Here is a 26530-nt window from a genome sequence, read left to right as displayed (position 1 = left end):
TCTCTGCCCAGCCTGGAAGCTTCCTTGGTAACCCTGGGCCAGTCACTCTCTCTTGGCCTAGCCTATCTCAGAGGGTTGTTGGGAGGAAAAGCACCACTCTGAGCTCCTTGGAGGAGGGGCAGTGTAGAAATGTGAGAAATAAATGAGTTGCTTGGTTTTCCCCTTTGGGGCCTTTGGGTATCCCCCTCCCCTGAAGCTTTCCCATGCTGTGTCTTGTGCTGCTGCTGAGGGTTGTTGTCAATCAGCTGCACTTTTTTAGGGGTTCTTGAGGGAGGAGTAGGGAGTGGCAGGAAACATCTTTTGCAAGCACAGTGTTGGGATGCTATTTATTTTATTAGATGTACCGTTTTAAACAAGTAAAGTTCACAAAGTGGTTAATGTAGCAGTATAAGTGAATAGAGGGATATGGGTGACTGAGACTACATTCAATGGTGGGTGTCACAGCTGCAGTGGTTTTGGGCTGCCTGTGTTGAGAGAAGATTGTATTGATGCAGTGATGTGTATACCTGTGTATGATGTCTGTGCTTTACACTTGTGTAGCTTTTAAGATATGCTTCTCCTGCCATTGATCTCCCAACCTGGTGAAGGAAGTGTATCTGATATGGAGCCATCACCTGCCCTTTTCCAGTGCTGAGAAACATGTGGCCTGCCTTAAGCAGTGTGATGCTCCTCTGCAGCTTGTCATCAGAAGTGTCCGAAAGAAGCAGGGTTTCTTAGGGTGCTGGGCCTTTGGAATCCACTTTGGAATGCCGTTCTGTCCAGGTGTGGGCAAAACCTTGTAGTGGTTTGAAGTGTCCCCTTTTAGGGGAAGCTTGCTTCTGTGACTCTTGAGTACCACCTGGTGGTCAAAAGCAAGGTGCTTTCTCATTTCAGCAAGGCTGTGTTGTACCTTAACAGAGGTTTGGGAAGCTTTTGTTTAGTTAATGCAACAGAGCAAACTTAAAGTGGTGTCTCTTATGTGGAAGGATGTCAGTGTAGACCACACCTGCCATGGAGTGCTAATTGCATTGCAGTTTGCTGGCACCCAAAAGCGGCTACAGAAGGCATCTGAGAAGCAGTTTCACTTGTGTGCGCCATGTTTGAACCTTCAGCACCTCTGGAGGACACACTTGAGAAATGTGGCTTAGCTTACTTGATGGAAGTCTGTCAGGTTATGCTGGGGGCCAGCATCCCAGACAGGGTCTGGAGGTGGCAACCCTATCAGCCAGGCAGGGACCAGAGGCAAGTGGCATGGTTTGAAACAGGTAAGTGGTCCTGCAGAGCTGCTGCTGCTTCTGTGAAGGAGGATGGAGAGCAGAGTCTCAGTGTGGCCGTGTCTTACAGAGCCAAGTGGCTGAGCCTGAAGAGTAGACCCCAGTGGGAAGAGGAAGGTGCAGTTGCACTGGCTGTTGGACTTAGGGATGCAGGAGATACGGCTCTGTAGCTCAACCTCCGTGAGGCCTGGGCTGAGATTTGGGTGCCTTGCAGAGTTGTCAGAAGCTGGTTCAGGAGCTGCTTGATGGTTTGCTGCTGGTCTGGAACTACATCACCTCGCTAGTGAGGATTCATGTGTATTTTGATGAATTATGTTCAGAGAAGGTGTTAAGAACATAAGAACATAAGAACAGCCCCACTGGATCAGGCCATAGGCCCATCTAGTCCAGCTTCCTGTATCTCACAGCGGCCCACCAAATGCCCCAGGGAGCACACCAGATAACAAGAGACCTCATCCTGGTGCTCTCCCCTACATCTGGCATTCTGACTTAACCCATTCCTAAAATCAGGAGGTTGCGCATACACATCATGGCTTGTACCCCATAATGGATTTTTCCTCCAGAAACTCGTCCAATCCCCTTTTAAAGGCGTCTAGGCTAGACGCCAGCACCACATCCTGTGGCAAGGAGTTCCACAGACCGACCACGCGCTGAGTAAAGAAATATTTTCTTTTGTCTGTCCTAACCCGCCCAACACTCAATTTTAGTGGATGTCCCCTGGTTCTGGTATTATGTGAGAGTGTAAAGAGCATCTCCCTATCCACTCTGTCCATCCCCTGCATAATTTTGTATGTCTCAATCATGTCCCCCCTCAAGCGTCTCTTTTCTAGGCTGAAGAGGCCCAAACGCCGTAGCCTTTCCTCATAAGGAAGGTGCCCCAGCCCCGTAATCATCTTAGTCGCTCTCTTTTGCACCTTTTCCATTTCCACTATGTCTTTTTTGAGATGCGGCGACCAGAACTGGACACAATACTCCAGGTGTGGCCTTACCATAGATTTGTACAACGGCATTATAATACTAACCGTTTTGTTCTCAATACCCTTCCTAATGATCCCAAGCATAGAATTGGCCTTCTTCACTGCCGCCGCACATTGGGTCGACACTTTCATCGACCTGTCCACCACCACCCCAAGATCTCTCTCCTGATCTGTCACAGACAGCTCAGAACCCATCAGCCTATATCTAAAGTTTTGATTTTTTGCCCCAATGTGCATGACTTTACACTTACCGACATTGAAGCGCATCTGCCATTTTGCTGCCCATTCTGCCAGTCTGGAGAGATCCTTCTGGAGCTCCTCACAATCACTTCTGGTCTTTACCACTCGGAAAAGTTTGGTGTCGTCTGCAAACTTAGCCACTTCACTGCTCAACCCTGTCTCCAGGTCATTTATGAAGAGGTTGAAAAGCACCGGTCCCAGGACAGATCCTTGGGGCACACCGCTTTTCACCTCTCTCCATTGTGAAAATTGCCCATTGACACCCACTCTCTGCTTCCTGGCCTCCAACCAGTTCTCAATCCACGAGAGGACCTGTCCTCTAATTCCCTGACTGTGGAGTTTTTTCAGTAGCCTTTGGTGAGGGACCGTGTCAAACGCCTTCTGAAAGTCCAGATATATAATGTCCACGGGTTCTCCCGCATCCACATGCCTGTTGACCTTTTCAAAGAATTCTATAAGGTTCGTGAGGCAAGACTTACCCTTACAGAAGCCATGCTGACTCTCCCTCAGCAAGGCCTGTTCGTCTATGTGTTTTGAGATCCTATCTTTGATGAGGCATTCCACCATCTTACCCGGTATGGATGTTAGGCTGACCGGCCTATAGTTTCCCGGGTCCCCCCTCTTTCCCTTTTTAAAAATAGGCGTGACATTTGCTATCCTCCAATCTTCTGGTACCGTGGCCGTTTTGAGGGACAAGTTGCATACCTTAGTCAAGAGATCTGCAACTTCATTCTTCAATTCCTTAATAACCCTTGGGTGTATGCCATCAGGGCCCGGTGACTTATTGATCTTTAATTTATCAATGAGGTCTGAAACATCTTCTCTTTTAACCTCTATCTGACTTAACTCCTCGGTTAGGAGGGGCTGTTCGGGCAGCGGTATCTGCCCGAGGTCTTCTGCCGTGAAGACAGATGCAAAGAACTCATTTAATTTCTCTGCCATCTCTAAGTCTCCTTTTATCTCCCCTTTCCCTCCCTCACCATCCAGAGGGCCAACCGCTTCTCTGGCGGGTTTCCTGCTTCTAACATATTTGAAGAAGCTTTTATTATTCCCCTTAATGTTGCTGGCCATGCGTTCCTCATAGTCTCGCTTGGCCTCCCCTATCACCTTCTTACATTTCTTTTGCCACAGTTTATGTTCCTTTTTATTCTCTTCATTAGGGCAAGACTTCCATTTACGGAAGGAAGCTTCCTTGCCCTTCACAGCCTCTCTAACTTGGCTGGTTAGCCATGCGGGCACTCTCCTGGATTTAGTGGAACCCTTCTTTCTTTGCGGTATACACCTCTGCTGGGCCTCTATTACTGTTGTTTTAAGCAGCCTCCATGCACTTTGGAGAGATTGGACTCTTTTTACCCTCCCTTTCAACCTCCTCCTAACCAGCCTCCTCATTTGAGGGAAGTCCGCCCGTCGGAAGTCAAGGGTTTTTGTTAGAGATTTGCCTGGTATTCTTCCCCCAACGTGCACGTCAAAACGGATCGCAGCATGATCACTTTTCCCCAATGGCTCAGTAACATTTACATCTCTAACCAGGTCCTGCGTACCGCACAAAATTAAATCCAGAGTCACCTGTCCTCTGGTGGGCTCCGTGACTAGCTGATCTAAGCCACAGTCATTTAGCACGTCAAGAAATCCGGTTTCCTTATCGTGACCAGAACACAAATTGACCCAGTCAATATGAGGATAATTGAAGTCCCCCATGATTACAACCCTGTCCTTCCTTGTCACCTCCCTGATCTGTTTCCTCAATTCAAGGTCCCCATCAGATTTCTGGTCTGGAGGACGATAGCACACCCCCAGTATTACATCGCTGCTCAAGCCTGGTAATTTAACCCACAGAGATTCTACGGTGGAGTCGGACCCACCTTCAATCTCTACTTTGCTGGATTCTATCCCTTCCTTAACATAAAGGGCCACCCCACCTCCAACACGCCCCTGCCTGTCCCTCCTGTAGAGTTTATAGCCCGGGATTGCGGTATCCCACTGATTCTCCGCATTCCACCAGGTTTCCGTTATGCCCACTATGTCAATGTTTTCCCTTGTTACCAGACATTCCAGTTCTCCCACCTTTGCTCGTAGACTTCGGGCATTCGCATAAAAGCATTTATACACGGAATGCCCCAGGATGGGCTGCTTATTCGCTCCTTTGTCCCCGCATCCTCTCATTGTGCCAAACCGTCTATCACATCCCATCTCCCTACCTTTCCCAATTTCTTCTCCTACCCTGCCTTTGTCTTGTTGTTCTCTAACCTCCCCATCCTCATCCCATAGGGATGAGGAGTCCCGAACCGGATGCCCCTCGGCTCCTGTCGGCCTTCCCCCAAGGGGTTGAGAACCCCTTATTGTCCTGGGTGATTTCCGTGTGTGTGCCAAGGCCTGTGCTAACCCAACATACTAAGCAGGAGATGCTTGGGATTTCTCTGTTTTTTCTTTTCTTTGCAGTTTTCTGAATTTCAAAAAAATTGTGAATGCCCGTTCTGTTACTTTGTTTAACAGAATTTCAGGTGTGTGTTGCCGAAGATCCTTCAGTTATGATCTCTTTGAAGGCACAGTTTCTTGCCCACCACGCTCCCCTTTCCATGCTGTTCTCTCCATCTTGGATTAGTCCCATGAGTGATTCCCCCCCCCCCATCATGCATTACACTGTGAATGGAATAACGCCACAGTACTAATTAGCCAGTTGCAGTTGGTTATTTAATGCTGCCACTGAAGCTGACTGGTAGTGAGAGAAAGCGAGAGCGATGTAAACGAATATGTGTTTTTACAGAGTGTTGAAAAATTACCCAAGAGGAGAGGAATTTTTTCGTCATTGCTAAAAACGAACCTAAGGATTTTCAAACCAGTGTCAAGGGAAAACTGTAGTGCTGTTGAGACACTTGGGCTGAGACTTACTGGGTCACACAGATTTTTCTGCACAATGATACTGATTTATTTCTGTGTTGATATACAGTACTGCCTTTCTCATCTTTAGAGTTTGCATCAGATATTACTCAGGGCAGTTTACATAGGCAGGCAGGCTGTCCTATACCTGATAAGGGTTTTTACAATATAGTTCTATATATAGAACTCTTCAGATTTTTTTCCTTCCATGGAAATCATACCACTATCTGGGCTGATGCTTCCTTCTTTCCCCTTCGTTCTCTGTCCCCTCACATTGTTCTGTATAGCAGGACATTACCATTGCCTGGTCATCAGCAGGATGATATAAACTCTCCAGGGAGCTGTTAATGCTTGGGCTTTGCATCACTCAAAAGGAAATTGCAATTGAAATGTTTTGTCTTTGGAAAAAAAGGTGCATGACCTGTTGTGTGAGTGCAAATGTTACTGGGATGGGACTGAGCCCCACGACTGATGATCTCGTTTAGTCTCTGGAGCTGCTCATGCTGCTGAGGGCTGTAAGAGCTTCTTCAGCCAGTAATGCGGTTGTCTCCCCCTTCTGTGGCCACCTTGTGCATAGTACCATCTATGCCTGTTGTGCTTCACAGAGCGACATGTTGGCAACCTTCAGTCTCGAGAGACTCTGGTATCGTGCTCTGAAAGGTGGTTTTGGAACATCGTCTAGTGTGGCTGAAAAGGCCAATTCGGGAGTGACAATCCCTTCCACACCGGGAGCAAGTGCAGTCTGTCCCTGGTCTGTCTCCCTGACTATGGGCCTTCCTTCTTTGCCTCTTTGCCTCTGTTGGCCAAGTGTCTCTTCAAACTGGGAAAGGCCATGCTGCACAGCCTGCCTTCAAGCGGGCCGCTCAGAGGCCAGGGTTTCCCACCTGTTGAGGTCCACTCCTAAGGCCTTCAGATCCCTCTTGCAGATGTCCTTGTATCACAGCTGTGGTCTACCTGTAGGGCGCTTTCCCTGCACGAGTTCTCCATAGAGGAGATCCTTTGGGATCCGACCATCATCCATTCTCACGACATGACCGAGCCAACACAGGCGTCTCAGCAGTGCATACATGCTAGGGATTCCAGCACGTTCCGGGACTGTGTTGTTAGGAACTTTGTCCTGCCAGGTGATGCCGAGAATGCGTCGGAGGCAGCACATGTGGAAAGCGTTCAGTTTCCTCTCCTGTTGTGAGCGAAGAGTTCATGACTCGCTGCAGTACAGAAGTGTACTCAGGACGCAAGCTCTATAGACCTGGATCTTGGTATGTTCCGTCAGCTTCTTGTTGGACCAGACTCTCTTTGTGAGTCTGTAAAACGTGGTAGCTGCTTTACCGATGCGTTTGTTTAGTTCGGTATCGAGAGAAAGAGTGTCAAGATCATTGAGCCAAGGTACACAAAGTCATGGACAACCTCCAGTTCATGCTCAGAGATTGTAATGCAGGGAGGTGAGTCCACATCCTGAACCATGACCTGTATTTTCTTCAGGCTGATCGTCAGTCCAAAATCTTGGCAGGCCTTGCTAAAACGATCCATGAGCTGCTGGAGATCTTTGGCAGAGTGGGTAGTGACAGCTGCATCGTCGGCAAAGAGGAAGTCACGCAGACATTTCAGCTGAACTTTGGACTTTGCTCTCAGTCTGGAGAGGTTGAAGAGCTTTCCGTCTGATCTGGTCCGGAGATAGATGCCTTCTGTTGCGGTTCCAAAGGCATGCTTCAGCAGGACAGCAAAGAAAATCCCAAACAAGGTTGGTGCAAGAACACAGCCCTGCTTCACGCCACTTCGGATGTCAAAGGGGTCTGATGTGGAGCCATCAAAGACAACAGTGCCCTTCATGTCCTTGTGGAAGGATTGGATGATGCTGAGGAGCCTGGGTGGACATCCAATCTTGGGGAGAATCTTGAAGAGGCCATCCCTGCTGACCAAGTCGAAGGCTTTCGTGAGATCTATGAAGGCTATAAAGAGTGGCTGTCGTTGTTCCCTGCATTTCTCCTGCAGTTGTCTAAGGGAGAATACCATATCAGTGGTGGACCTGCTGGCTCGGAATCTGCACTGTGATTCTGGATAAACGCTCTCTGCAAGTACCTGGAGCCTCTTTAGTGCAACTCGGGCAAACAACTTTCCTACAACGCTAAGGAGAGAGATGCCACGGTAGTTGTTGCAGTCACCCCTGTCGCCTTTGTTCTTGTACAGCATGATGATGTTTGCATCCCTCATGTCTTGAGGTACTCCACCTTCTCTCCAACAGAGACAGAGGATTTCATGCAGCTCAGTGACAATGATCTCTTTGCAGCACTTTAGGACTTCAACAGGGATGCTGTCTTTTCCAGGTGCCTTGCCAAAGGCAAGGGAGTCCAGGGCCACGTGAAGTTCTTCTAGGGTTGGTTCACTGTCAAGCTCCTCCAGCACAGGCAGGCACTTAATGTTGTTCAGCGCTTCTTTGGTGACTACATTTTCTCTGGAATATAGCTCAGAGTAGTGCTGCACCCAGCGTTCCATCTGCTGCGTCCGATCCTGGATGACCTCGCCTGTGGCAGACTTCAGAGGGGCAATTTTCTTCTGTGTTGGACCTAGGGCCTGCTTGATACCATCATACATCCCCTTGATGTTGCCCGTGTCAGCTGCTATCTGTATCTCGGAACAGAGCTGGAGCCAGTCGTCATTAGCACATCTCCTGGCAGTCTGCTGGACTTTGCTTCGAGCAGCTCGGAGGACCTGCAGGTTGCGCTCACTGGGACAGGCCTTGTATGCTGCTTGAGCTCTCCTCTTTTCCTCAATGACTGGTGTCAACTCCTCAGAGTGGGCTTCAAACCAGTCAGCCGTCTTGTTGGTCTTCTTGCCAAATATGGACAAGGCGTTGTTGTAAATGGCATTCTTGAAATGTTCCCATCTGTTGGATGCGTTTGCATTGACCGGACCTGGAAGAGATTCCTCAAGCGCTCGTGCAAATTCCTCCACTTTTCTCTGATCCCGGGTCTTGCTGGTATCAATGCGAGGTCTTCCTTCCTTTTTCGTGTGGTACAGTCGCTTTGTTTGCAGTTTCACTGTGCTGCACACCAGGGAATGGTCGGTGTTGCAAGCAGCACCCTGATAGCTGCGCGTGATCTTGATGCTGGGAAGGCTGGAGCGTCTGGTGAGAATCAGGTCGAGCTGGTGCCAGTGCTTTGTTCTTGGGTGTCTCCAGGAGACTCTATGTTGGGGCTTTGTGTTGAAGAATGTGTTGCTGACATAGAGACCGTGATGACAGCAAAACTCTAGCAGGCATTGGCCATTTTCGTTCATCTTCCCAGTGCCGAACTGACCTAAGCAAGTGGGCCACAAACTGTGATCAGCACCAACTCTAGCATTGAAATAGCCGAGGATGAACAATGGCTCTTTTATGGGGATCTTCTTGATAGTGGTGGCCAGGTCATCATAGAATTTGTCTTTGGCTTCTGCTGGAGATGACAGAGTCGGTGCATAAGCACTGATGAGGGTGACAGGTCCTGCTGATTGGAGCTGCAGGGACAAAATTCTTTCACTTCCCACAGTAGGTGGCGTCCCACAGAGCAACATAAGCAAAGCAAAAGAGAAGTGTGGAAGTTGTCTCATAGTGGGACGGCCTGCCTCATGCAGTTATGGGCTCTCCTTCACTGGATGTGTCTATGCAGCGGCTAGATTGCCATCTGCCAGGGATGCTGGCATGAGCAGACTACCACAAGATGGGCAGGATGACCTCCCAGGTGCCTTCAAACTCTACCATTCTGTGATTCAGAAGGACTGGGCGATCCCTTCCCCAGGGAAGTAATCCCCTAAAATTTGATAGTGGGGAGACAACAGAGGATCAAAAAGGAAGGGAGAGGAAATGGTGATGAGATGAAGGCAAGCAGTTGCAAATACTTAAGGATGAACTAGGCAAGAAGGATCAGTGTTTCTCAAACTGTGGGTTAGGACTGAAGAGGTGGGTTGTGATCCAATTTCAGATGGGCCCCATTCATGTTGATTTGTATTTTATTTTTAATAGATTAGACTTGATGGTATGTGGCAGCATTTGGGGAAACGTTTCAGACTTGAGGAAATGTTACTGTTAGGCTATGCTTCTAACACTGATAGTCAGTGGGGCTTGATAAGATTGCAGCCTTTGGAATGTTTGGGGAATTTTTTTTAACAGCTCAACAACTGCTTGGAAGGGTTAGGAGGGTTCTTTATTTAAAATTTATAATTTATTGTAAACTTTTGATTTACTTGATTTTTTTGTAAGGAGGGTGTTAAATTTTCCTGCTTGATGGTGTCATGTCTGGCCATGACATCACTTCCAGGTTGCTAATCTCACTTTAGATGGGCCCTGATAAATTGTTGTTCTAAAAAGTGAGTCCTGTTGTGAAAAAGTTTGAGAACTACTGCATTAGATGTTTCCTTGCCTAGTTTGGAGTCTATTTGCACTTTCAAATAGTAGCTGTGTGGGGCCTGACCTGAACTGGCAACATGGAAGTAGGGGGTGTTCAGTGCTTGCATTCTGTTCCATTTCCCCTGAAGCTGCTCTGGTCTGTCTCAAATGTGCTGTTTTGCAGTAATGCCTTGGTCCCAGAGCAGTTTGAGGAGGGTGGATTTTTGATGAAGAAATAGTGTGGAACTAAAGAGTTACAAACCCTTTACCTCCAGAATGGGCCCCCATGTGACCTTTATGTAAAAGCAATCCCCAAACATTTATAGGCCACCAGGGGTAACAGATGAGCTCATTGTTGGGGAGGAGTAGTTTGAATATTATTATTATTATTATTATTATTATTATTATTATTATTATTATTATTATTATTATTATTATTATTAACAACTTTATTTTTACCCCGCCTTTCTCCCCGAAGGGACTCAAGGCGGCTTACAACAGGTTAAAACAGATTAAAAACATAATTTAAAACAAATAAAAACATATAAAAAACAGCAGTCAGATAAAAAATAGTCAGGTAAAAAGAGCATAGAGCAGCAGCAAATCATAAAAGAATCAGGCCTGTAAAAAATATTGAAAGATGTTAAAAAGATGTTTAAAAGGCCGAGAACTCAGAAGGCTTGTTTAAACAGAAGGGTCTTCAGGCCTTGCCGAAAAGTCTCAAGAGAGGGAGCCATTCTTAAGTCAAGGGGAAGGGAGTTCCATAGTGTTAGTGCCACTACTGAGAAGGCCCTATTTCTTGCCGCCGCCCCACGTACCTCCCTAGGCAGCAGCACTTGCAAAAAGGCCTTCTCTGATGACCTAAGAGGATGAGCCGGATTGTACAGAAGTAGGCAATCTCTAAGATACCCTGGCCCAGAGCAGTATAGGGCTTTAAAGGTCAAAACCAGCACCTTGAATTGGGCCCGGAAACGAATGGGCAGCCAATGCAGCCGCTGGAGAAGCGAACTGACAGAGTCGAATCGCCTACCTCCAGTAACCACACGGGCTGCCACATTCTGCACTAGTTGCAGTTTCCGAACCATCTTCAAGGGCAGCCCCACATAGAGCGCGTTACAGTAATCTAATCTCGATGTCACCGTGGCATGGATCACCGTGGCCAGGTCTGCACGATCCAAGTACGGTCGCAGCTGGCGCACCAGCCGAAGCTGAGCGAAGGCCCCCCTAGCCACAGCCGCCACCTGGGAATCCAGGAGCAGCTGCGAGTCCAGGTGGACCCCCAAGCTGTGGACCTGCTCCTTCAGGGGGAGTGCAAACCCATTCAGCGCAAGCCGATAGTCCAGCACCTGCATCGAGGATTTCCGAACCAGGAGAGCCTCTGTCTTATCCGGATTTAATTTCAGTTTGTTAGCCACCATCCAGATCCTCACTGCCTCCAGACAGCGCTCCAGGCCCTCAACCGCCACCCAGGAGTCTGGAGGAAAGGAGAGATAGAGCTGGGTGTCAGCTCTAGACTAAAATAAATAAATAGACTAAATAAATAAATAAAACCATTTATAAAATAGGCTTCAACAGGGTTTCTCAAACTTTGCAGTGGTGCAACCCACCTTGTCCACTGCAGTGGGTTGAGATGCTCCTGGTGGTGCTGTTACCCTGCACATGCCTGATCTCATCTGATCTTGGAATCTAAGCAGGGTCAGGCCTGGTTAGTACTTGAATGGGAGACCGCCTGGGAATACCGGGTGCTGTAGGCTTATACCAGGGGTGTCCAAACATTTTGGCAGGAGGGCCACATCATCTCTCTGACACTATGTCAGGGGCCAGGAAAAAAAGAATTAATTTACATTTCAAATTTGAATGAATTTACATAAATGAATTTATTAGAGTTGGAACTTATATGAATGAATGAAGGTCTTGCAGTAGTTCACGGCCTATAAAAGATCTTGCACAAAGCAAGGTCAGCCTTTCCTTCACTGCTGCATCACAGATGTGAAACAGCAAGTAGTGGAGGAAGCCCTCGTCCCACAGCTCAGGTGAGAGGTCGAACAGTAGTCCTCATGCTGAGAGCAGTTGCATTGGGCCAGTATGGGCTCCAGCAAGTCTCTGGAGGACCAGAGGTTCATTGGAGACTGGAGGCTTCCTGAGGGCCTGATTGGGAGCCCCTGAGGGCTGCAAGTGGCCCCTGGGCCGGGGTTTGGGCACCCCTGGCTTATACATAGTCTTTCAAGACTTAAGGTTGCCAACCGGTGGTGCTGGAGGCCTCTTCTGGCAACCCACTCAACAGGCATCTACAGGGCTCGGAATAGCCCTCGCAAGTCTCTGTAAGCCACTTCTGGATTTTGGAAGCAAACTGTAAGTGGCTTACAGAGAATTCTGAGGGCCATTCTGAGACTCACAGAGTGGGTTGCTGAGCCGGGAGAGACCTCCAAAGGGTTCGGTCAATAATGAGGCTTCTGGAATAGTTCCTATTTGGAGCCAAACCAGTGCAAGGGCAGGCCGGAGGGTTCAGATTGCAACTCACTGTGCCTGGTGTCAAGACCTGCACTTTGGGAAGGACTGGGCTGTCAAAATCACATCGTATTTAACAACACAAATAAATCAATAAAACCAATACGAGAACATCACAGTTACCAAAGACATAAAAGCCAGCTGGAAAAGATGGGTTTTTACTTGATATTTAAAAGAACTCAACACCTGGGCTGTGTCTCCTGAGGGACTGATTCTCTGTCTGGGCACTGTTCTTGATGAAGTCCTGCTCCTCATTCCTACCAGTCTGATCTCACCCAAAGGCAGAACTTGGAGTAAGGTCTCTAACAAGGAGCAAAGTGCACAGGCAGTCACACATAGGGTGCAGTTTCCAATTCTGACTGAAACTGTTCCTTGAGCCTTCTCTCTCTCCCCCCCCCCCCCACATGATGTAATGTTGGAAATTCCTGGAAATCCTCTTAAAATCTCCAGAATTGCTTTCAGGGGGTCACCTGGAGGTTGATGCTAATCACTGAAGACTCCAAGCTAATTCTGTTGGGACTGGCAACTCTCCTGGCAAGAAATGGGAGAAAATGGTCTTTCAGATATACAGGTTCTGTTCTATGCAGGGATTTAAAGAGAACAGTCAGCATCTTGATTTGGGCCCAGAAGTAAACTGGTAACCAGTGCAGATTGTTAAAGCATGAGAATTGTGCTATCCAACCAGCTAGATGACAATGCATGTTTGGGTACCTCTAGCTCACTGGTTCCCAAACGGTGTGTTGCAGCGCCTGAGGGCACTGGTGCCACATGGTCTCACCAGTTGCCTCTTCTTCCTGGCTCTCCCAGGTGCTGCCGTCTTGTCTGGGTCAAACTTATGTGAGATCTCATGCAATTCTTGTGCGGTTCCACTGTGCAGCAAGACCATGATAGGGCATTGAGAAAGAAGGGCTCTGTACAGTGGTTTTGTACATTTGGGAACCGCTGCTCTACCTCAGTGCTTTGGGGTTTGGTGCCGTCCTGGAACTGAGGTTCAACCAAGAACAGGTTCAGCGCCAGGATCTTGCATAGACTTAAGGGTAACTTTTTTTGGTTACTGCAAGTTCCTAAGCACCAATGGGGGGCATAGGTGAGGTCTTTTGCAGGGCACGGTCTCCCGGCTTGCACCTGAGTAGAGCTGCCTTCTATTCCAGCAATGACCAAGGACTTTAAGGCAATGAAAAATTTGGAAAGAGAGTGAGGTGGGCCTCATGTAGCTATTTTAGGTGGGAGGCATAAGGAGCAGCGCATGTGAAGAGTGAAAAGGGACTATATCAGCTCATCAACTCATGGGACTGTACCGACTGAAACAGTTGCTAGAATTCCATGCTTGACTATGTGGACTGTATTTTTGTTTGAAGAGAGAGAGAGAGAGAGAGAGAGAGAGAGAGAGAGAGAGAGGAAAAGGGTATGGAAAGCACCCTGACCGGGAGGGCAAATGTGCTCTGTGCACCATGGTGGCCAAACCACCACCACCTCCACCACCACCACCCTAGCCTGCGAAGACAATTCCCATTGACCTCTCAGGGTTCCAGGTTGCAAAGAAGGCTGGGTTCACTCACCCCCTTACTGGACGGCAGCACCCAAGTGGATAAATGAGGATGTGGAAGTCTGGTAAACCTCCAGTGCTCTTCTAAAGAAAGAAAACCAAGTCTGGTAGCAGTTAGCTTTTCATCACTCAGAGAAGTGGGGAATGCATTGCAGCACAGTATGTAGCATATGCAATTCTAGGGTATATGCTGTTTGGCCCGCCATGTTGATCATCTTGGCATAGTAGAAAACACAAGGTGGATGAACATCTTCTACTCAGACATCTTGTCCAGAATTCCTCTGCTGGACTACTCAGTATTGCTTCATGGGAACTCCTTGCTTCCTGTAACTTGGCACGTGTCATTTGTCAGAGATTTCCCCAGCATGTTAATACTAGACCAATTTTCTTTTCAAATGACTCATAATTATTGTCAGCCCAGACTGCTCTGCGTATGCCATTTTCTCCTAGAGAGAGTCATGTCTGCCTGTTGTCTGGTCCTCTTAAAGAGATCTCCCCAGATACAGGGGAGTGGCAGTGAGATGCAAGTATCTTGTTGTACTGTGCCCTCACTGAGACCTCTGGTGGACCACTGGGATATACAGGAAGCTGGGCTCGATGGTCCTTTAGTCTGATCCGGGGGGCTCTTCTTATCTTACAACATTTCTGCCTGTTTGTACCACCCAAAAAAGATTGCAAATATTCATACTGTACCGTCTTTTCCCACATTTTTGTAGGAGCATCTGAGGCCTGCTAGAGCAGGAGCTGAGATGGGAGAATCCCTGTATTTCACCGTACTCATGAATGCCCTTCTGTGGATCCAGAGGTGCATAGAATCATAGAGTTGGAAGGAACTTACAAGGTCATCCAGTCCAACCCCCTGCCTGTAGCAGGAAATCCTCCTAGCGCATTTTCAGCAGGTGCTTGTTGGACCTCTGCTTGAATATCTCCAGTGAGGGGGAATCTACCACCTCCCTTGGCAATCTGTTCCACTGCTGAACAGATTTCTGCATTTCTTCTTGATGTCCAACTGGAATTTCTAAAAGTTTGTACCTGTTGGTACCCCTGGGGTACCCCAGTCGGAACCATCTTCCAGGTTGACGCAAAACCATTGACGAACACCCTTTGTGTATGGCCGTCCAACCAGTTATGAATCCACCTATTGAGTATGGCGGAGCTGATGCCAGTTCTCCACCTTTGCAACTGTCACATTGCTCAGGCCATCTGCACCAGTGATTGCTTCATTGGAACAGGTTGCTGGGTTTGTGAAAACCTTGTGTACTTTTGCTCCCCAATTCATCAGGGAGAATAGATAAGGTGAGTGGGGAGGCTGGTTGAAACAGAGCCTAAACAGAGGCCAAAAGAAGAAAAAGTGGGGAAATGAAAGACAATGGTGCAAAGAGAGGGGGAAATGTTGAGGGGTAGAGAGGAGGTGCATCAATTGCTTAGAGACTTATAGGTGAGAAAAAAGAGATTGCAAAGATGCAGAGAGACCTGTGGTGTATAGACCAGAGTTCTGTGGAGTACAAAGAGGAAAAAGAGGGTGTGTCTGACAAACGGAGCCGCAGAGACCTATGGATGAGGAACCTAAAAGGGGGAAGTACAAAGATCATTGAGGTGGGAGAATAGGGTGGTGTGGGTTTCACACATGAAGCTGTTTTATACTGTTCATCATGTGCAATATTGCCAGTACTGGCAGTGGTTCTCCAGAATAGGAGTGTAAGGAGGCCAGCTGTGATGGAAGTAGAAGCAAGTGCTGTGCCACAAGGCGCCTGGAAAACAATAAGACTGCAGAGAGAGGCCAGTGAGTGGGGGAAACAATTCCATTTTCTCTCCTCTTCTCTCACTTTGCCCTTCTCTTGCTGCTTGTAATCTTCTAACAGAAGATTAATATAAAGAAAATACTGAGTTCCATCCCTGATGTCGAGCTGTAGCCCTCCTGAGGTAATGTAAATATACAGATGGACCTCAGAGCGATTTGAATTGTGCCTTCCTGATCTGAAATCACTCACCTGGAGTATGGCACTGCCAGTAGTCCTGCATTGGGGGTGGCTCAAGGTGATTTGCCACCTTGAGTGGTTGTAGCAGGTGATCCAGAAGGAACACCCAGGAGGATTGCTGAGGAAGTTGGAGTGGAGGCATCACTCTGGAATTGTCTGGATGATACTGGAGTTGTTCCCAGTGTGCATCATTGTAAGAGACCCAGCTGTGGGTAGCAGAGTTGCTTCATGGAGGCATCCCTCAATTATTGCTGTCCTAAGCAGCCGAGGAGTTGCCTGTTTGGCTGAACTGGCCCTGATTGAACGTGCTTGTGAAGCCACCTAGGCCAGCCTTTGACCAAAGGCAAGCAGGACAATTCACTCTCCACCCCTCCAACCCACTCCCAAAGTACTGGGGAGGTGTAAGCTTCAGACAGAACATGCTGAAGAAGCACTATTGAGAGATGGGAGGGTGCACTATCACTCTTTTCCTCCTCTCAGTGCTTCACATCTCATAAGCACCTACTTTGTTTGGTGAGTTCATGAGTTCAACATGCCCATCCCTTTGCTTAAAAAAAAGAATGGGTGTGTGTATCTTGTACTGATAACTTTGCCTGGATGTTTTTTTAGGTGGTAGAAACCTACCCCCAGCCAGTCATTCTAAAGTACACTTTTTAATGTTTTTTGATCTTGAATTTGTCCTCAGATGAGGTTCCCCCTCTAAAATAGTATTCCTAAGGTACAAGCTGCCCAGATGATGAGATTCAGCAAAAGGCAAGCACACCACACACAGTCACGGAAAGCCCACCTTTCTGTTTACAGGGGTCCGCAAGCCTCCCCCCCCCAGTTCTGTTCAGTGGATTGTGAGCATCCTTGAACCCTGTGGATATTCAGAGCTCCCTTCCAGTCTTCAGGGTGCATTCCAATGTGTTGATGTGCTTTGTACTGGGCCCCCTTCTGTCAAAAGCTTTTTTGTGCATGATGCAACTCCATCAAAGGTATCCTCTTACCCAGTTTGCCAACTTCTTCTCTGTCTTCTTGATAGCAGCCCCACCCATCCCTTTGTGGATTCCAATCTACCTTTTAACTTGATAAAAACAAGCACCCCTTCTTTGCTGCTTCTTTTCTACAGGAGGTTGGCCCAAAGTCTTGGGCAGGCTGGAGAAATTGAGCCGGAGACAGAAGGAATCCTGATGGAATATGGTGTGGATTTCTCGGATTTCTCCCCAGAAGTCCTCCAGTGCCTCCCCCAGAATCTACCCTGGACCATTCCACCAGCAGAGCTGGCCAAGAGGAGAGATTTAAGGTAATTGCAACCCTTTTCCTGCTTACTTATTCTCCCTTTGCAGGAATCATTGCCTTCGGATGCTATTTGAGTGGTAGTGCCAGACTAGATTTGATCGATGTGGAAAGCAACTTTGTTTGCCTGGAGTTCTGACCTGGAGGAAACAGTCTGTGTGCTTTGTGAGTTTGATCATCAAAGGACTTAAGGGGACAGAAGACTTCCTTGAGTAAATGACTCAAATTTGGGAACTGCAGTGCCTCTATTTCTTCATGGTGTATTGATTTTTCTAGCTCAGTGGTTCTCACACATTTAGCGCTGGGACCCGCTTTTTAGAATGACACTCTGTCAGGTCCTACCAGAAGTGATGTCATGAGCAGAAGTGACATCATCAAGCAGGAAATTTTTTAACAATCCTAGGCTGCAATCCTACCCACACTTACTCAGGAGTACGTCCATTTACTATCATTGTTAAAAGAATATACATAGTAGCTTGTCAAAAGTACAGGTCTGTAACGTTTTCCCAAATGCAGTCACATACCATGCTAGCATCAAGTCTAATATATTAAAAATAAAGTATTGAAATGAATGGGGACCAACCTGAAATTGGCTCGTGACCCACCTAGTGGGTCCCAACCCACAGTTTGAGAAACACTGTTCTAGCTTGATAGGATGAAAATAACGCTGATGGTACTTGCAAGTTGCGGAGGAGGGCAGCAAGAAAGGCCTGCAATGCTGAAGGCCCACAATGGTGCTGAAAGGCAAATCAGCCAAAACCGTGCCATGCCCAGGGTTCAGTACCTACCCTGCTTACTTGCGTTGCTCCCAAGTTCTGAGCCTGACATTCCCACCTGTAGCAAGGTGAGTGGGTGAGCCCCCCCTCCATGAAGCATGAGATAGTTCAAATGGGCAAATGTGCAGAGGGGGGTGTGTAACCTCATTTTCTATAGCCTATGAGCGCTAACCAGGTTTCACCTGTAGGACTGGGTATGAGAGGGAAGTGGGTCACCTCCTGAATCTCCTATTCTTGGAGGTCTGGTGGGTTTCACAGTTCAGTGAACTGTCTCAAAGCAAAGTTCTTTGTTTAGCTATCAGATGGGGAAAAAAGATGCTGAACAGCACACCCATAAGGAGGATGTCTACTGCATCTGGATGACTCCGCAGCCTTTTCAGGATGTGGGCGTCACGTAGCCTCTGAAGTGCCAGAAAGGTCCAAAACAGACAAAATTAAAGAAAGTAGACAAAAATCAGGAACTGTTACTATATAACTTTTAATCAGATCTTATTGTGAGGGTGACAGCAGCAGGCTTTTCAGTACCCTGGAACTTCACCTTTAAGAGCATTAAGAACAAAACTGTCTGCTTCTTACTGGAGATGATAAGGTATGTGTTTCTGCTCTCCTGTTCAACAAGACAAAGAAACATGCCTGGGATTATTTGAAGACGCAGAAGTCTTCAGATTGGTTCCTGGTCTTTGGTGGCTGGTATGCTTTATGCTTTTGACAAGGAAAGCTGGTGGTGGCCTGTAGTGCTTTGCTGTTAATCTAGCTTAAGGGATTCCTGCCCTGCAGGATGAAACCAGCAATCTCTGGGGTCCACAAATGTTGGCTTGTCTTACTAGTCAGTCGCATTTGCCACAAACCTTCTTTCCTCATTTATGCTACTCTCAGCCTCACTGACCTTACAGGGTAGTTATGAGGACAAAAGGGAGGAAGGGACTATGTATACCATCCTGAGCTCCTTGGAGGAAGGGTGGTATAAAAATGTGAAAAATAAATAATAAAAATAAAGAGAACACACAAATTCCCTTTCCTCCCATGTGGGGTCAGATTGAATAGAGACAGTGTTTCTCAGCTCCATTTAGTGCAGCTGTGAAAAGTACAATGTTTGTTCATACTTTTTCAAAAGCATTGAGAAGGCTGAAGATGTGGTGTGGCAGTACCAAGATTGCAAGAATGCTTGACCCCTTCCTTGATACCAAGTACCAAGAACACTTGGCCCCTTCCTTTCCTGCCCCTCCAATATTTTCTCCGGGCTCTCTTTTTTCTTCCTTTACTCCCTCCCCCCCCCCCACTGTCAGTTTCATGGCACAGACTTCAATAGAAAAGTCAAGAGGGTCAAAGGAAATGTTGAGATGCAAATTTCCCCGAAGGATGCAGGGGCGACACTGGAGGGGAAAAAAAAAGATTTACAGAACCTAAAGAAAACCTCCAAAGCTATTTCTGTGGCTCATTCAAATGTTTTTAATTTCATTCTTATCTTTTTGTTTACCTTGCTGCTAAATTGGGGCAAGTAACACAGCCAGGAAAGTCCTCCCCTAGTAGGAAAGAAAGAAAACCCCAAATCCTGGAGAGAGAAAAAAGGGTCATTCTGGGCTGAGGAGCTCTGCCTTTTCCATCTCTCCCATTGTTCAAATGGAAAAAGCGTCGCGTCACTTTTCTTGAAAAGGGCAAAACTCGTGTTTGAAAGGAGATGGCTTCTGTGCTCTAACAAGGGAGAGTTTGTGCCGATCAGTCTTCATTCCTCAACTGTGTAGCAAGTGGGACTAGTGACCTCCTCTGGACCAGAGCAAATGTGAAACTTGGCACCAAAACTTGCTAGCTCTAAATTTTCCAGTTGCTTTCTCTTTTTCTCTCTTTTTTCCCTTCACTTTCCCTCTCTCTCTTCCTCTTTTTTTCTGCCGAGCATCATCCTGCCAACTGGTGATTTTATTATTATAAACAGGATGTTGTATTCACTTTTAAGAAGGAATATGAAACTGGAGGTAAAATTACAAGCTGCGCTTTGTCAGCTGCCAAAATAGAAAACAATGAGCTAAAAATACCAAGTGCAGAAAAAGGGTGTTGCAGCTAAAAGCTCCCCAGGATCATCTGTGAGATGCAAAGCTGGATTCTATTCTCTTGCTTGTTCAGTTCAGAAGCAGTGGCCCAAACTCTATTTGGTACTGGCACCAAATACTGGTGACTGTACCTGAAATAAGCAAGCAAGGAGGCCTGAGCTCTGTTAAAATCAGCATTCAGTAGTTAATGAGTGTGCTGCGTCCCTGTAGACACAGTTAATTAACTGTTGCTCCTGTAGATAGGAATCTCCAAGGACACCCAGGAGCTCAGATGAGTCGTCTTCATTTTGTGATGCTTGCAGGCAGCAGGGGACTTGATGGGAAGATGACTCTGGAATCTGGCAGAACTTGGGCTGAGCGAGCACAAGGCCCAGGAGCATGAGCTATGAGCCAGTTCAAATCTGGCCCTGGCCACAACCTCACGTGGTGGCCTCAGGCAAGCCTCTCTGGTACAGCTACCAAATCTGGAGATCACAATACTGACCGTCTTTTTGTGGTGGTTGTCAGGATACGGACAACACACTTTAGAAATGCTGAGAGACTGTTGGTTGGTAGTGCATTTAGTGAGAGGAAGATGAGAATTCAACTTTTAACTCTGAGGGCAAACTGAATGGTGGAACAATAGCAGTAATCCTGGATGTTGCGTGGACACACAATTCTGATTGTTACCTATGACAGGAAAGTGTGTGGTTTGTCACATGTTGGTGACTATAGGAAACTTGTACATCAAAGATGATTGTGCTCTGAAGCTGGTGGACAGAACTGCACTTAAGCCTTATGAGAAGCCTTTTGGGCAGGGAGATATCTGCAGTGACTCTTCCTTGCTCCGTATAAGTCTAAATAACATTTCTCCTATGTGGCTGCACTTTTCCACTAGCCAGGGTGGTGGAGCATTTTCAGTGTTCTAGTCCATAAGGTCTTCAGAGAGCCTTTGTTGTAATACTAGAGCCAGTGTGCTGCAGCGCCGAGAGTGTTGGTCTTTGTCCACGGGAATGCCATAAAGTAGTGGTTCTCAAACTTTTAGTGTAGGGGCCCACTTTTTAAATTGAGAATTTGTTGGGACCCACCGGAAGCGATGTCATGACCTGAAGTGGCATCATCAAGCAGGAAAATTTTTAACAATCCTACCCACACTTACCCAGGAGTAAGTCCCATTGACTATCATTGTTAAAAGCATATACGTAGTAGCCTGTTAAAAGCACAGATCTGTAACATTTCCCCAAATGCAGTCACATACCATGAGACCATCAAGCCCAATATATTAAAATATATTAAAATAAAATATTGGTGAATGGAGACCCACCAGAAATTGGTTCACCTAGTGGGCCCTGATCCGCTGTTTGAGAAACATTGCCATAAAGTGTATTGGGCGACTCAGGGCCAATTATTGATTCTCAACCTCTACTACCTAGAGCAGTGGTTCCCAACCTTTGTTGGAACTCTTCCTCCTTAAGGGAAGGTAGCTCCTCGACCAGAGACCCTTAGTGCTGTTAGTATGACACGGGTTCATCGCCATTGGTGCTAGCAAGTTAAAAAAACACCATTTTTAAAGTAAAAAATGTGCATGCCTGTGTTGGGGGGGGGGTTGTGATCCTCTCGTTGGGGACCATTGACTTTGAGGGTGGTCGTGAGGATAAAATGGGGAACCCCACATTCTTGTACACTATTCTGAACTCACTATATCTTCCCATATGTGCCTTCCCGTACACACGCTTGTTTACCAGGTCTTACTCCAGTGCCTTTGTCCTTAGAAGCATGATGAGCATCCACTAAAAGCAGGGTTTTTTCAGTGTTGGCACCAACTCTCTTGAATGCCCTTCCCATTTAAGGTTCAGTTGACTCCTACCCGTCAGTCCTTCAGGAGATTAGTTAAAATCTGGATTTTTTGATTCAGATTTTGGAGGGGACTGAGGGTTTCAGTGGTGGTGGGGTTACTAGGATGGCCTTCAGTACTGCCTTCATACTGTGTTTTTTATTGTCTTATTCTTTGTACATAACCTTGGGTTTCCCCTGAGGGCTGGGGATAAGAATAGGCCCTCAGTTTGGCTGTACTTGTCGTAAGAGGCGACTGAACAGCCACCGGGTAGATGGGACTCGTTAGCCTGGGAAGGCAGCTCATCTGAGAGCAGGAAAACTCTGATCCCAAACCTCTGCTGCCTTGCGGCTACATCCAGTTATGGAAAAGGCTTCAGGAGTCAACCTCGAGGCAAAATCCGGAGCCGGAGTCCCTGAGGCAGTTCATGGCTGAACACAGTCACGTTCTGGCAACTCCTGCGACGCCGCTGGAACCAACCGTATTGGCTTCTGCCTTTCCATTGGACCATTTCAGCGACGTGGAGAGGGGGGATTTGCTGCATGGGTAACAGTCTATCCTCCATATCTACTTTACCCAGGCTTCGCGCACTGGAGAGGACACTCTGTTCCAGAACACTATTCAGAGTGCGATACCACAGTCTTCAGAGACTGAAGGATGCCAACAAGAACCTTGGGTTGCTTCTGTGGTAAAAAAAAAATCAGGATGCAAATGTTAGTTGAAACTAAATAAAGTAAAACAGAGAAAAGTGAGAATATAGCTAAGGATTAGAAATAAGAATGGTAGTCTACTGCTCTGTAAAAAAAAGACTTTGAAGGCTTTTGTCTTGCACATCCAGAGAATGATGCAAGAGGACCCAGGTGATCCAGTTGGAGCCATCACGAGTTCAGGGATCTGGTGTTGGGCTATTCTGTGCCTCCTTAAGCAGAAGTTTCAGCAGGGACTGTGACTGCCTTGCCTTTGGTAGGCAGGAAAGCAGTAGGACATCTTGCTTTGTTTTGTTCTGTCCTAGACATGGAGGGGCTGTTCTTAGCACTGTTTGTAACTGGAAATCCCAGGCAGCGAGACAATCCCTGCATTGCAGCACAGCCGGCCAACTATTTTTCTGCCTTTCTGTGGATAGGTGCTTGTAACTGTGAAGATTAGCAGTGCTTATATGAAAGGCTCGTTGGCTGACAAGTTTAGAGGCATGGAGGACAGAAGGAGCTGCAGGGAAAGGAAGCAGTGTGGCTCCCAGGGACAGATGGTTCTCCGCGGCAGGTGAAAGGCATAAGTCAGAAAGCTGTTGAATGGCTTGTTCCCTGGATATTTTCCATGGCTTGAATTGGTACTGACTTCAGGAACAACAAAATCTATAGCCCTAGAAGAGGATGTGTAGAAATGTGCAGGGGACTGATAAGGTAGCAGGGTCTGTCTGTCTGTCTGTCTGTCTGTCTGTCTGTCTGTCTGTCTGTCTGTCTGTCAGTAAATCGGAGCCTGTTGTCCAACTGAGTCCCACCAAATCACATGCGAATCAATCTCATTCAGGCTGAGCAGTTGCTTGCTTCTGATGTTCTCTTACCTACTAATAAAATATAGAGATTTTGGGGTATGGTAAAAATAAATATTTTTTAAATGGCCAAGTTACAGACGTTTTTAAATTACCAAATGCTTTAGTTGAGACACGACAGCCATTTGGCCCCTTAGAAGCCTGGTGCAGGTACTACTTATGTGCTGTCCTTACCTCCTCCCACATTTCCCCAGGAACACATTCTCCTTTTTTCACCTTAGATCTTGAACAGTATAGTGAGGACCAAAGTAAAAGGGAATTTCTCTCCCCCCCCTTTTAGTTTTGTTTATGGAATTGGGCATATAGCCCACACTATCAAAAGCTTGGAGTGGATAACAGTATGCTAATTATTCTACCCCTACCCTATCTACTAAAAGGAGTACAACAAGGCTGTATATTGTCACCTTGCTTATTTAACTTATATGTAGAGTACATCATGCAAAAGACTGGTCTGGATGAATCACAAGCCAGAGTTAAGATTGCCAGGAAAATATCAGTGACCTCAGATATGCAGACGATACCACTCTAATGGCAGAAAGTGAGGAGAATCTGAAGAACCTCTTGATGAGGGTGAACGAGGAAAGTGCAAAATGGGGCATCCGGTCCCATCCCCTCATGGCAGATAGTAGTCCAGTTCTGGTCGCCGCATCTCAAAAAAGACATAGTGGAAATGGAGAAGGTGCAAAAGAGAGCGACTAAGCTGATTACGGGGCTGGGGCACCTTCCTTATGAGGAAAGGCTACGGCGTTTGGGCCTCTTCAGCCTAGAAAAGAGACGCTTGAGGGGGGACATGATTGAGACATACAAAATTATGCAGGGGATGGACAGAGTGGATAGGGAGATGCTCTTTACACTCTCACATAATACCAGAACCAGGGGACATCCACTAAAATTGAGTGTTGGGCGGGTTAGGACAGACAAAAGAAAATATTTCTTTACTCAGCGCGTGGTCAGTCTGTGGAACTCCTTGCCACAGGATGTGGTGCTGGCGTCTAGCCTAGACGCCTTTAAAAGTGGATTGGACGAGTTTCTGGAGGAAAAATCCATTATGGGGTACAAGCCATGATGTGTTTGCGCAACCTCCTGATTTTAGGAATGGGTTAAGTCAGAATGCCAGATGTAGGGGAGAGCACCAGGACGAGGTCTCTTGTTATCTGGTGTGCTCCCTGGGGCATTTGGTGGGCCGCTGTGAGATACAGGAAGCTGGACTAGATGGGCCTATGGCCTGATCCAGTGGGGCTGTTCTTATGTTCTTATAGAAGGGGAAGAAATGGAAGCCATGACAGAGTTTATCTTCTTGGGCTCCAAGGTCACTGCAGACAGCGACTGCAGCCATGAAATTAGCCATGCTTGGGAGGAAAGCTATGGTAAGCCTAGACCACTGAATGAAAAGCTGAAACATCACTGTCGATAAAGGTCCGCATAGTCAAAGCTATGGTTTTCCCAATAGTAATATATGGCTGTGAGAACTGGACCATAAGGAGGGCTGAGCGCCGAAGAATAGATGCTTTCAAATTATGGTGTTGGAGAAGAATTTTGAGAGTCCCCTGGACTGCAAGGAGATCAAGTCATTCAATCCTACAGGAAATCAACACTGACTGTTAATTGGAAGGACAGATGCTGAAGCTGAAGCTTAAATACTTTGGTCGTCTCATGAGAAGGGAGGACTCTTTAGAAAACACCCTGATGCTGGGAAAAATTGAAGGCAAAAGGAGAAGAGAACAGCGGAGGATGAGATGGTCAGATAGTGTCATGGAGGCAATGAACATGAAATTGGACAAACTCCGGAAGTTAGTGGTAGATAGGGGGGCCTGGCATGCTGTGGTCTATGAGGTCATGAAGAGTTGGACACGACTTAACGACAACAACAGCAGCAACAACAACCCTATCCACTGGAAGTCAATCTGGAAGGTGCGTGGGCTTCCGTTTGGACAAGTGTCCAGGAGAAGAGAATTCTAGAATTCAAGGAACTGAATTCACTTGGAACTGCTTTGTGGTCTTGATTTGGTAGAGAGAAAGTTAACTCAACAGAACCCTCTTCTACATTTTTTCCAAGAAAAGTTCCTTGAAAATGCAGAGGGCCATTCATTTGCTCTGTACACCATTTTCTTAGTGTTGAGGACCAGGGTGTATTTTTGTGGTTGCTACAGCAGAGTATTTTACGCACAAAAAGTGTTTGTTTCTCTGAAGTGAACCAACAACAGAAGGATACCTATTCCCAAGTGAAAACAACAGTTTCCCAGACCTGAAATGTGTCTGGTTCACTTTCTTTCCAAGATAGAACTCAGCAAGGTCCTTGAGATGATGCTGGAGCATTGCAAAGATCTAAAAATATCCTTCCCACCTAATTTCAGAATGCCAGTCCTCTTGAGTTGAATGAACAAAATCATGGATGAGTCGGTGCCAGGTTGAATTCCAAGTGGGCCAGCAACCTTTTGTGTGGCTGTTCACAGTGGGAAGAGAAATGAGACTCGCTTAAAAATGTAGGTGTCTAGACATGTTGTCACCCTTTACAGTTAAGTGTCTTGGAGATGCCTTATTAAAGTTTTAAATGAGACCCACAAAATCTGAATGTGGATAAACAAAAGATAGTCATTGAGCTCTCTCAGCCAATGACCAGCTATAGTTGCTGAAGTATGTAACGTCCCAGTAAAAGTTTACATTCGTATTTTTCTGCATGAAAAGTTAGTTGACCAAGGGGAGTCTCACCTCAACTTTAAGTTGACAAGTGATGTTTGTAACATGGTGATTAAACCTCACCTGGAGTACTGTGTGCAATTCTGGCACCTCGCTTCACAAGAGATGCAGCCAAACTGGAGTGCGTTCAGAGGAGAGCATTGAGGATGATCAGAGGGCTGGAGAACTAGCCCTATTAGTAGGGGCAGTCTAAAATGGTTCAAACAAAATAACGGCACCAAAGCAAAATAACTAAACACAATGTCTTGCTCAGTTAATGAAATAACACTGCCATGTATCTTTTTAAGTGGCTGTGGAGTGTCTGTGGATCATCCCAAGTGCTTCTGACTGTGTTTCTAAGCCTCTACCTCCCTCGGAGCTCTGTTGCTTTAATTGGCTGTAGAGTCTTCTGAGCATGCTCAGAGCCTGCCAAGGAAAATGCATGGAGCCCTATGGAAAGGGAAACTTACTCATGAGTAGGCAACCGTGCCTTGGCCCATTGGAAAGGGCAGGCTGAGAGGGATGCAACAGCACCAGAACTGTCCTGATCCAATGAATGCAGGTCTCAAAATCACTTGTAAAAGAAGTCCCTCTCTCCAAGCTGATGAATGTATTCAACCCTTTGGAAAGCGAAACTGAGCTACACATTTGCA

The 26530-nt window shown here is 46.8% G+C and overlaps 1 protein-coding gene and 1 pseudogene across 1 annotated transcript in view; both read left to right on the top strand.

Annotated features, from left to right (window-relative positions):
* The window catches only part of DIS3L2 (DIS3 like 3'-5' exoribonuclease 2), a 267654-nt gene that overhangs the window by 124147 nt on the left and 116977 nt on the right, over positions 1-26530 (top strand). Inside the window, exon 10 of the mRNA XM_066621078.1 lies at positions 16852-17025. Coding sequence (XP_066477175.1) covers positions 16852-17025 — 174 coding nt within the window. The remainder of the gene's footprint in view (positions 1-16851; positions 17026-26530) is intronic.
* LOC136646211 (5S ribosomal RNA) lies at positions 11343-11461 on the top strand (annotated as a pseudogene).

The sequence above is a fragment of the Tiliqua scincoides genome, chromosome 3, assembly GCF_035046505.1.
Source record: "Tiliqua scincoides isolate rTilSci1 chromosome 3, rTilSci1.hap2, whole genome shotgun sequence".
NCBI classification, from domain to species: domain Eukaryota; kingdom Metazoa; phylum Chordata; class Lepidosauria; order Squamata; family Scincidae; genus Tiliqua; species Tiliqua scincoides.
Note: the sequence above shows the minus strand (reverse complement) of the source record. Positions and strands in the feature narration are given on the sequence as shown.